At 28.0% G+C, this 12,182-nt stretch overlaps 1 protein-coding gene across 3 annotated transcripts in view; it reads right to left on the minus strand.

Moving 5' to 3' along the window:
- Positions 1–12,182, minus strand: part of LOC107675755 (transcription factor 4-like) — a 171,697-nt gene that overhangs the window by 26,013 nt on the left and 133,502 nt on the right. For all 3 annotated transcript variants that reach the window (XM_016470181.1, XM_016470179.1, XM_016470180.1), the window contains 5 exons: positions 11,502–11,637; positions 10,207–10,277; positions 6,482–6,560; positions 2,542–2,618; positions 1,553–1,762 (listed from right to left, as the gene is read on the minus strand). In XM_016470181.1, the coding sequence (XP_016325667.1) occupies positions 1,553–1,762; positions 2,542–2,618; positions 6,482–6,560; positions 10,207–10,277; positions 11,502–11,637 (573 nt within the window). The remainder of the gene's footprint in view (positions 1–1,552; positions 1,763–2,541; positions 2,619–6,481; positions 6,561–10,206; positions 10,278–11,501; positions 11,638–12,182) is intronic.

The raw sequence follows: 12,182 nt of genomic DNA on the forward strand, positions 1-12,182 counted from the left end.
GTGAAAGTGAATAAATAAACAGCAGCGTCGGCGAGACATTGAGCAGAGATTCAGGACCTCGTCCAATCAAACGCCTGAGCAAACCCACGCCTGCGTTTATTCATTGATGTCATTAAAACCAGCTCGTTAACACTGGAAATATGCACACACGGACCATACACGACCTTACAAAGAGCACTTCTTCATCAGAAACACACCAATCTGAATATTTACTCTTTTGAGAGCCAGTTTATAACTACAAAAAACACTAGAAAACACAGTTCAAAAACATTTAGTACCTTAACTTTTGCATTTTCTTAAGGAAACATGCGTGCATGTGCAAAACATTCATTTTCAATAGTTCATGTGAAATTCATGTTCTGACGACTACATAAAAAGATATGAGACATCAGAAACGGTTTATGTATAAATGTGTGTGTGTGTGTGTGTAGGACGAGCATTATATCTTCTTTTCTTCATGTATTCTCTTTCTGTTCTTTATTCTCTCCAGCTGTTTGAAGCTTTATGGATTGGTTCAAGTCTTAAAAAAGCCTTAAATATGGAACATATTACCAGCAGCTTTCTTTTGAAGTCTTGTCCTCCCCCTCTCTCTGTTATTTCCTGTATTTAGTTCAGTGCTGCTTATAACTTACAGTCAGAGGAGAGCCAACATCGCTACCCATAATTCTTTGCTCCAGCCTGACTTAGTAACACTTAGACATTACAGGACCGCATCAGTGACGTCATGCGCACCGCATTAAGCATGACGATTTTTATCACAAGTACAATAGTCTTAAACCTTTGACCAGTAGGTGGCAGTGTTATTTTAGTATCCGATAAAATATTACAGTTTTTGTTAGTATTTTAATTCAGATTTGACATTTTCTGTTTTTACTATAATTTTAAAGTTGTAGTAATTTTTTTTTTTTTTTAATTTTTATATATATTTTTTAATTTTAGTCTATACAGTTTTTTATAATTTTTATTTAACTGAAAAAGAAAAATGTTGCCTTAGCAACTAGCTGAATTTCTTTTGTTTTTTTTTACCATAACATAATTTCAATGTTTTTACTGTTAAACAAGCATAAAATTAGCAAATGATTGTGATTAATTAAGGTTTGCATAACATTTTATAAAAAGGTGTTCGTTACAGAGTTATTTTCGTATCACTGATATTCTATTATAGTTTTTGTTAATATTTTAATTAGATTTTATTTATTTATTTTCACTTTAATTTTAGTTAAAGTTTTAATAATTTTGTTGTGTGTTTTTGTCATTTTTAAAAATGTCTACAGAGTTTTTAGTAACTTTTATTTATTTATTTTTATTATTTATTAAACCAAATAACATGATGCCTTGGCAACTAGCTGAAATAAAATTAATTTTCTTTATATATTATTTTAAGTAACTCTTCTATGGTTTTAGTTTTAATTTAGTTAACTATAATATCTCTGGTAGGTGGATCCAAACAGGCTGATGACCGCATAAGAAGAGACACAGAGAGATGTCTCACAGCATCTTTCCACAGGAAGTGGCTCCAGACAGCGAGAGGTCAGAGGTCAGCGGTTCTTACCATGAGCGAGTGTCTGTTGGAGGGCAGCAGTCCGCCGCTGTATCCGGCGCTCAGGCCGCCCATGGCTCCGTTGTGAGAGTGAGACGGAGTGACCAGTTCATGCATGTCTGCGTGAGTGCCGGGCATCGCTGTGGACGGACCGACCGCATGACTGCGCAACACGTGGATCGCATCGTCCAGACGCTCCAGCCTGTCCTCGATACGACTCTGCTGCAGGACGAGACACACAATATATATATATATGTATATGTCTTCTGTCTCTGATTGATAGAGTGTTTTATCCAGTCAAAGCTCTTTTAGTGTAATTGTACAAGCGTCCAGCTTCAGCTGGAGCTTCTCGTGTCAAATCTTGACTGATTTTTATCAAGTAAGCGTCAGAATAACTGCAGTAATATCTCCAATATACATACACATATATATAAATATTTTATATTTATAAATTTTATAAATATTAAAAAAATATTTTACAAATATTCTATAATATTTATAAATGTTATAAATATTTTAAAAATATTTTAAAATATTAACATTTTTGTCCAAAGTTTCAATAAACTGTTCTATTTAAAAGATTTAATAGATTTTTATGACTGTATGTCAGGCTTTAAAGGGTTAAAACTGTTAAATAAAATGAAAAAATCTAAATCAAAATCAACTTCTCTGCATTTTCATTAACTTAGATCTTAAATCTAAGTGAAGCATAAAATGTTTTTTTGTTTTTGTAAGCATATTTTACAAAAAAAATTACCCATGGTAACTGTTAAAAAGCATAATTATCAAGACAAACGATAACAAATGAATATGTTTAAGAAGCTTCAGAGTCTTTCTGTCATTTTGTTTTGATTAAACTGATGCTAATTTTCCTTCTACAGTGTTAACATGATAAACGCCACATAACTTTGGTATTTTGGCAGTCATCATGGTGAATGTGAAGCCAGAACTGACAGGAGCAGAGTTAGATCTGGGTGTATTTCTGTGTCTGTATCTCTCACCAGCGAGTGCAGTGGCGGCTCGTAACTCGGGGACGAGGCTCCCTGACCGTTTCTGGACCAGACGGCTGTACTGGCAGCTAAAGAGACCAAACCAAATACATCCTGGTTAACAAAACAAGCGCTCAGATAGAACATCACTGATATACTACATTGTAAAAAATGACCGTGAATTTAACGGTAAAAGACTGTAAAAATGCTACAGTAAAAACCTGTTAAATGGTTAACGGTAAATTCCCCTATTATATACGGTGAAAAACTGTATTGGACATTACATGTATTGGACATTAATTTTACGGTAGTACACCGTTTTTTGGAAGTGAAAAAGACTATAATTTACAGTGAATAACCGTAAATCGACGTTCCCAGAATTCCCTGCATTACATTTCAAATTTGATGTTTTTTTGTTGAAATAACTATGTTTCTTCTTATCAGTTTTGTATATTAGGGTTGTGTGTTACACCTAATGTTGTTAAATGAATGTTTATTGCATTATTTCAGTTTCATGTGTGTTACCGGCAACCACAGCTGCTGTTTTTTTACCGTAAATTTTACGGAATTATTTTTTCAGTGTATTATAGCTTTTGTTAAAGGCACAATACGTAAGATTTTTTTATTAAAATTCAGCTCGTTCAGCGCCTCGTTTCGCTTCGACGGCTTTCAGCCTCACCCTGCTTCATTCTACCACGTTAATAAATCATTAGCTTATCTATGACGTCATCAAACTACGCCTTTGTCTATTTGTTTATTTTGAATACGCGTCTTCTAGTGGCAAAAAATTACATATTGTGCCTTTAATATTTTGAATTGGGTTTATTTTTATATTTTGCGTTTTCACTTTATTTTTAGTTACAGCTTTAATCATTTTGTTGTGTTTTTGTTTTATTCCCAGGCAACTTCTTATTTTATTTCAATTAACATTTTTGATGGTTTTAGTTTTAGTTAACTATAATATAATTTCAGTGTTTTTACTATTCAGCATGTGTAAAATTAGCAAATGACTGTGATTAATTAAGGTTTATTTAACAGTTTATAATAGGTCTTGGTTACAGTGTTATTTCAGTATCATTGAGACTTATTATAGGGTTATTATAGTTAACTAAAACTAGAATTGAACATTTACATTATACAATTTTGTTGCTTGAAATAAAATAAACATTAACTGAAATAAAAAAAATATTAAAAACGTTTTATTTCAGCTACTGTAGTTGTTTTGTTTCACTTAATGTACTAAGATAACTAAAACTAAAACAAAATAAAACTAAATAACTAAAACGAAAACTATATATATATATATATATATATATATAAACACAACAAAATTATTAAAACTTTAAAATGACTGAAAATGGAAAATAAAAAAATAAAAACTGATTCAAAATATTATTTAAAGCTATAATAGTATCTAAAATAACACTGCATTGTGCTACTATTATAGTTGTTGTTAATATTTTGAATAAGATTTTATTTTTAGATTTTCTGTTTTCACTTTAATTTGAAAATTGTCATTTTTATTAGTTTTTTTTTTTGGATAAGTGTGTATAGTTTAATTTTAATTTTATTTTTTCAGTTTTATTTAAACTAACTGAAAATGAGAAATGTTGCCTTGGCAACTAGCTGAAATAAAATAAGGTTTAATTTTTTATATTCTATTTTATTTCAGTTTTATTTTATTTCACCTCAAGCCTCATTAACATAATGGTTTTGCTTTTGTTTTTCAAGAGTCTGATCATGTTAACTCCTTATTTATGCACTCAAGTCTTTGATGTGAGATCCTTGCTTTAGGCCTAATGCTAAAACATTCCCCTCGTATCCTATAAATCCGTATTTTCCCGTTGATCCGACACTCAAACCGACCCAATTAGCCGTCATTCACTCCAGGGGAATAAATAACCCCGTCTTGTCTTTGTAGTCCAGTTTTCTTGATGTAGAGCGGTGGAGATCATCAGCTGGTGACCCTTCCTTTGATAGGTGATGACCCTCTTGCTAATAACACCTCGTTATTCTTTCACACCGGTAATTAGAGAGGCGCGACGCTCGTTTTGACCTTCACCAGTTTGCGTTTGCGCCATCCGCTCATTACGCACGTCGCGTCTAATTATGTTGTGTTTTTTCAAATCGTACTTCTTTACAGAAACACGCATTTCAGACGCGTCCCTGTATTATTAAACCTAATTTCCCAATGCTAATTAGCACATAATTACAGCCACATTCATGTGCGAATAAATTTTGCATGCATCCGCGCCGCCCCCAATGAGAAAATTATTAAATCAGTTACTTAAACTTCCCTCGCATGTTTAAGTTTAAATATTAATTTGCAGTTGCGCATTTAATGGTTGTCGGTCTAATAACTCTGGCACTCGGAAAAATAACAATTAGGCGGCGGTTGTTTCCATGGCGACGCAAATAATGGCTCGTTAATCAGGCCTTGAGATGAAGTGCGTTTCAGAGTTTGAACCGAATATGAAGAATGAAATGTATAAAAATAATATTTCAACTTGAAATCAATGGCTTCTACCGAACAGTGCACAGAATATATAATCAGCAACGTGATTTATATGCATAAAATCAGCTATTTTAACATCATTGACATACTGTCTTTATTAATATTTTTCTATTTTCATTTTCACTTCAGTTAAAGTTTTATAAATTTTGTTTTGTTTTTGTAATTTTTATTAGTTTTTTTTATGGCTACATAGTTTTTATTAATTTTATTATTTATTTATTATTTATTATTATTTAAGTTAAGCTAAATAAAAATGAAAAAAGGTTGCCTTGGCAACTAGCTAAAATAAAATATATTTTTTTATTTTACATTTTTTAAATATTTTATATTATTTAAGTTAACATTTATTTTATTTAAAGTAACAAAAGTGTATTTTTTATGGCTTTAGTTTTAGTTTACTATAATAACTCTACATAAAATATCCAAATGACCTAAATAAAATACTATATTTTGCTAAAATGTGCAGAATACAACCAAAACACACGTTAGCCCACAATGCACTGCACTTGATTTGGACTTTCATTTCCAGTGTGACACATTTATCGGACTGACGAAAGCTGTTTGTTTGTTTGCTTGTTTATTTATTTATTTAAAAATTATTTTTATTTCCAAGATAACTGTTATTAAGCATGAGGTCATGTGACAACCAGCATTATTTCAGCATCATTATGATAGTATTATAGTTTTTTTTAATTAGTTTTCGATTTTATATTTTCTTTCTTTATGTTTTCTTTTTAATTTTAGTTAATTAAAAAAATAATTTTACATTTTTTTAAATCTTTTTAAAATTTTACAGTTTTTACATTTTATTAAAATTATTTCAGTTTAATAAATTTATTTCAGTACAAGAAATATTTCCTTGGCAACTAGCTGAAATAAAATATAAATAAAGTAAAATAAATATTTTATTTCAGACTTGACCTTTCATTTCCAGCATGTACTTATCAGACTGAAAAAGTATTAATTTTTCAGTATTTCCAAGATAACTGGAATTAAGCATGAAATCATTGTTATCTTAGTGTCATTACAATAGTATTTTAGATTTTATTATTATATTATATATTATTATATTAGTTTTCGTTTGAATTAGTTTGCTTTTTTATTATCTAATTTCATTGTATTTTTTTTGTTAAAATTAAAGTAATTTTGTTGTGTTTTTGACCTTTTTTATTAATTTTTATTTGAGTTGTAGTTTTAGTTATTTAAACTAGCTGAAATAAAATACTTAAAAAAATATTTTATATTATTTTAAGTAACAAAAATGCTTTTTAAAGGTTTTAATTTTAGTTTAATAAACCTGGTGGCATATACTCTTTGTAAATAACATTGCAGTAAGCAGAGTAATCAGGTGACTGACATCAGGGCAAACAGCTGTGTGTGTATAAAACTCTGTTGGGAATAAACACACACACACACAAACACACACACGCGTGTTACCTGTGAGCGAGGGAGGAGATCCCACAGGAGTGGACGGGTTGGATGAGAAGCTGTTATTGGTGTGATCGGGGGAATAGATCTACAAGCACAACAAACACACACACACATCATCATCATCATCATCATCCCTACAGGAATCACTGCGCATAAATCCACATTCATCTCAATGATTTTGCTGGCTAAGATGATTTTTGAAAGGCAACATGAAATCACATTCAGCTATTTACTTTTTAATAAATGGCTCTGGTCTTAATATGCACAATGAGTTTATATCTCACAATTCTGATTTTAATTTTAATCAAAATTTGAATTTATATCTCACAATTCTGATTTTAATTTCTTATCAAAATTTGAGTTTATATCTCACAATTCTGACTTTTTTCTCAAAATGTAAGTTTATATCATAATTCTGAGTTTTTTTCTCAAAATTTGAGTTTATATCTCATAATTCTGACTTTCTCGAAATTTGAGTTTATATCTCATAATTCTGACTTTTATTTTAATCAAAAATTGAGTTTATATCTCATAATTCTGACTTTCTCAAAATTTGAATTTATATTTCACAATTCTAACTTTCTCAAAATTTGAGTTTATATCTCATAATTCTGACTTTTTCTCAAAATTTGAGTTTGTATCTAATAATTCTGACTTTTATTTTAATCAAAATGTAAGTTTATAACAATTCTGACTTTTTTTCTTCAAAATTTGAGTTTATATCTCATAATTCTAACTTTCTCAAAATTGTAGTTCATATCTCATAATTTTGACTTCTATTTTAATCAAAATTTTAGTTTATATCTCATAATTCTGACTTTTATTTTAATCAAAATTTAAGTTTATAACAATTCTGACTTTTTTTTCTGCAAAATTTGAGTTTATATCTCATAACTATGACTTTCTCGAAATTGGAGTTTTTATCTCATAATTCTGACTTTTATTTTAATCAAAATTTGAGTTTATATCTCATAATTCTGACTTTCTCAAAATTTGAGTTTATATTTCACAATTCTAACTTTCTCAAAATTTGAGTTTATAACAATTCTGACTTTTATTTTAATCTAAATTTTAGTTTATATCTCATAATTCTGACTTTTATTTTAATCAAAATTTAAGTTTATAACAATTCTGACTTTTTTTTCTGCAAAATTTGAGTTTATATCTCATAACTATGACTTTCTCGAAATTGGAGTTTTTATCTCATAATTCTGACTTTTATTTTAATCAAAATTTAAGTTTATATCTCATAATTCTGACTTTTTCTCAAAATTTGAGTTTGTATCTAATAATTCTGACTTTTATTTTAATCAAAATTTGAGTTTATATAATAATTTTGACTTTTTTTCTCAAAATTTGAGTTTATATCTCATAATTCTGACTTTTATTTCAATAAAAATGTAAGTTTATAACAATTCTGACTTTTTTTTTCTTCAAAATTTGAGTTTATATCTCATAATTCTGACTTTCTTGAAATTTGAGTTTATATCTCATAATTCTGACTTTTATTTTAATCAAAATTTGAGTTTATATCTCATAATTCGGACTTTCTCAAAATTTGAGTTTATATTTCACAATGCTAACTTTCTCAAAATTTGAGTTTATAACAATTCTGACTTTTATTTTAATCTAAATTTTAGTTTATATCTCATAATTCTGACTTTTATTTTAATCACAATTTAAGTTTATAACAATTCTGACTTTTTTTTCTTCAAAATTTGAGTTTATATCTCATAATTCTGAGTTTTTTTCTCAAAATTTGAGTTTATATCTCATAATTCTAACTTTCTCAAAATTTTAGTTTATATCTCATAATTCTGACTTTCTTTCTCAAAATTTGAGTTTATATTTCACAATTCTAACTTTCTCAAAATTTGAGTTTATATCTCATAATTCTGACATTTATTTTAATCAAAATGTTAGTTTATATCTCATAATTCTGACTTTTATTTTAATTAAAATTTAAGTTTATAACAATTCTGACTTTTTTTTTCTTAAAAAATGTGTTTATATCTCATAATTCTGACTTTTATTTTAATCAAAATTTGAGTTTATATCTCATAATTCTTTTTTTTTCTTCAAAATTTGAGTTTATATCTCATAATTCTGACTTTCTCAAAATTTGAGTTTATAACAATTCTGACTTTTATTTTAATCAAAATTTGAGTTTATATCTCATAATTCTGACTTTCTCAAAATTTGAATTTATATTTCACAATTCTAACTTTCTCAAAATTCTCAAAATTTGAGTTTGTATCTAATAATTCTGACTTTTATTTGAATCAAAATTTAAGTTTATAACAATTCTGACTTTTTTCTTCAAAATTTGAGTTTATATCTCATAATTCTGAGTTTTTTTCTCAAAATTTGAGTTTATATCTTATAATTCTAACTTTCTCAAAATTTGAGTTTATATCTCATAATTCTGACTATTATTTTAATCAAAATTTTAGTTTATATCTCATAATTCTGAATTTTATTTTAATCAAAATTTAAGTTTATAACAATTCTGACTTTTTTTTCCCTAAAAATTTGAGTTTATATCTCATAACTGATTTGTTTTCTCAAAATTTGAGTTTATATCTCATAATTCTGACTTTCTCAAAATTTGAGTTCATATCTCATAATTCTGACTTTTTCTCAAAATTTGAGTTTGTATCTAATAATTCTGACTTTTATTTTAATCAAAATTTAAGTTTGTAACAATTCTGACTTTTTCTCCCTCAAAATGTAAGTTTATATCTCATAATTATTTTATTTTAATCAAAATTTGAGTTTATATAATAATTTTGACTTTTTTTCTCAAAATTTGAGTTTATATCTCACAATTCAGACTTTTTTCCCTCAAAATGTGAGTTTATATCTCATAATTCGAACTTTCTCAAAATTTGAGTTTATATCTCATAATTCTGACTTTTTCTCAAAATTTGAGTTTGTATCTAATAATTCTGACTTTTATTTTAATCCAAATTTGAGTTTATATCTCATAATTTTGACTTTTATTTTAATCAAAATTTAAGTTTATAACAATTCGGACTTTTTCTCCCTCAAAATGTAAGTTTATATCTCATAATTATTTAATTTTAATCAAAATTTGAGTTTATATAATAATTTTGACTTTTTTTCTCAAAATGTGAGTTTATATCTCACAATTCAGACTTTTTTCCCTCAAAATTTGAGTTTATATCTCACAATTCAGACTTTTTTTTTCTCAAAATTTGAGTTTATATCATAATTCTGACTTTTTTCTCTAAATTTGAGTATATATATCATAATTCTGACTTTTATTTTAATCACAATTTTAGTTCATATCTCACAATTCTGACTTTTTTCTCACAATTTTGATGGATCTTGGATGGAATAAAAAATGAAAAAGGTAATTGCAACTTTTTATCTGACAATTTTGGCTTTTCTTCTCAGAATTGCGTTTATATAATTCTGAGGTTATATTTTGCAATTCTAAGTTTATGTCTTGCAATTATGAGAAAAAAGTCAGAACTGTGAGAAAAAATGTCACAATTACATTTTAAATTTTTTTTTATAATGTGGCGGAAACAAGCTTCCATAACTTTTCTTTGCTTATCAGAGAAAAAATTCCTCACATAAAACTCAGAAAAGCATCATTAGAGGAGTTAAATGTGCCGTGAATGCGGTTTCATGTTGTTTTAGATCATTTGTGTATCTGTATATTGCTGTATCTGTCAGGGCCTGCATTAGACCTGGTGACTCACTGAAGCCAGAGCCTTTCCTAACGCGTCTCCCGTCTGTGAGCTGCTTACCGCTCTGCTTGACGCTCGATTCGCTGAAACACAACAGATTAGAGAGAGTTCAAACTCCTGTTCATTCAAATAAAATGTAGACTAAAGTGCTGACTTTAAATGAACACTTTAGACCAGTAGTTCTCAACCAGGAGGCCGGGACCCACCGAAGGAGCCATAAGATGGCTAACAATCAAAAATCATAATTCTTAATTAATTCCCTGTAATTTTATTATTTAATAACCAAGGCTCTCATGGTCTTGGAAAACCTGGATATATTTAAAAGTGAGATTTCTAGACCTGGAAAAATAATGGAAATTAATTAAATCTCAAAAACTCATGGAAATTTCTATAACGAATACACATTTCTCTAGTTATGTCAAGTTATTTTATTGAGTAGAAATTGCAGAGAAAATTGTCATTTGTCATTGTATTTTAAAAATATATTTTTTTTAAATATAACAATTTCATGTAAATTCATTATTGAACCCTGAAGAACAAGAGTTTACAAAATTTTATTATTTGGATTTTAATTTAATTTATTATTTTAATAATGTAATTTAATTTAATTTAATTTAATTTAATTTAATTTAATTTAATTTAATTTCGAGTTTTGGTAAATATAAAAAACCTAAATGGGTGAACAACAGCAAAAACAAACAATAAATAAAACCTAAAAGGTTGAGAACCACTGCTTTAGACAATTAATGTTTACTTATAATATTACTTAAACTAATTTTTTTTTTTAAATATTTCAATTTCATATTAATTAATTATTGAACCCTGTAGAGCAAGAGTTTACAAAATTTAATTCTGTGTTAATTTTAACTTATTATTTTAATATTTTAGTAAATTATATACTTTAATTTAATTTAATTTAATTTATTGAAATTCCAAGTTTTGGTAAATAAAAAATAAAAAAACCTAAATGAGTGAATAACACCAAAAACAAACAAACAAATGAATAAATAAATAAATAACACCTAAAAGGTTGAGAACCGCTGATTTGGAAAATTAATGTTTACTTAAACTTACTTAAACAAAAACATTTTGTCCATGTCATTGACAAAGCTGATTTTCGAACTGACAGATGGAGGAATGACCAGTGCTGCTCATCAGCCGATTAGAAAGAGCTAAACCTGATCTCCTGTAGCTCCCTTAGCTCCTTCTCATTTCCTATCCTAATATTCCACCTCTGCTTTCGTGAGAGAGCGACTGAATCGAAGTGAATCAAATCTTCCCTCAGCTTTGATTCAGCAGTGACTCACCCATGACGCTGTCTGTCCCGTTAGTGGTGGCGGAGCAGGACGCCGCGCTGTAGTGATTCGTCCCGCCGCTGCGATGGAAACTGGACATGGGAGGAAGACTGGGGTTGATCTCAGCTGACGAGTGTGACGGGTAACTCTGAAAAACACAGACAGAAAGAGTGTTAATGAACACATGAGACAGGGTCATTGCATTCAAACACAGATCGTATGATTTATTGTTCATATATGTTTATACACCTTGATATTGATCATCAAAATTATTAGAAATTCATCATACCCCCAAACAACTACTAAAATACAAGGTATTGACCATATAGGTATTACAATCAGGAAAGGTAGTAGAAAACAAAACTTAATTAAAGATGAAATATCCAAGATTGAATGAGGATTTATATTTTAGTCCCCCTATATATTTTTAGATTTGTTTTGTTTAATGCATTATTTGTATAATTGTTTCAATCTCTCCCGAACCAATCCAGAAGAAATGAATTAAAAAGGTATGATCATAAAAAAATAAACTGAAGTAAATAAAGAAATCAAGTAAATAAATAAACAAACTGTAAATAAATAGAACAAAACAATTAAGTTGTTCTAAAATTCTAATAATAGAATACAAAATAAATAAAAATAAGAATACGTCATATATTACATTATGAAGTATTTATATTTGTATTATATATA

This window comes from Sinocyclocheilus anshuiensis, unplaced genomic scaffold, assembly GCF_001515605.1.
Source record: "Sinocyclocheilus anshuiensis isolate Anshui unplaced genomic scaffold, SAMN03320099.WGS_v1.1 scaffold708, whole genome shotgun sequence".
In the NCBI taxonomy this organism is placed as follows: Eukaryota; Metazoa; Chordata; class Actinopteri; order Cypriniformes; family Cyprinidae; genus Sinocyclocheilus; species Sinocyclocheilus anshuiensis.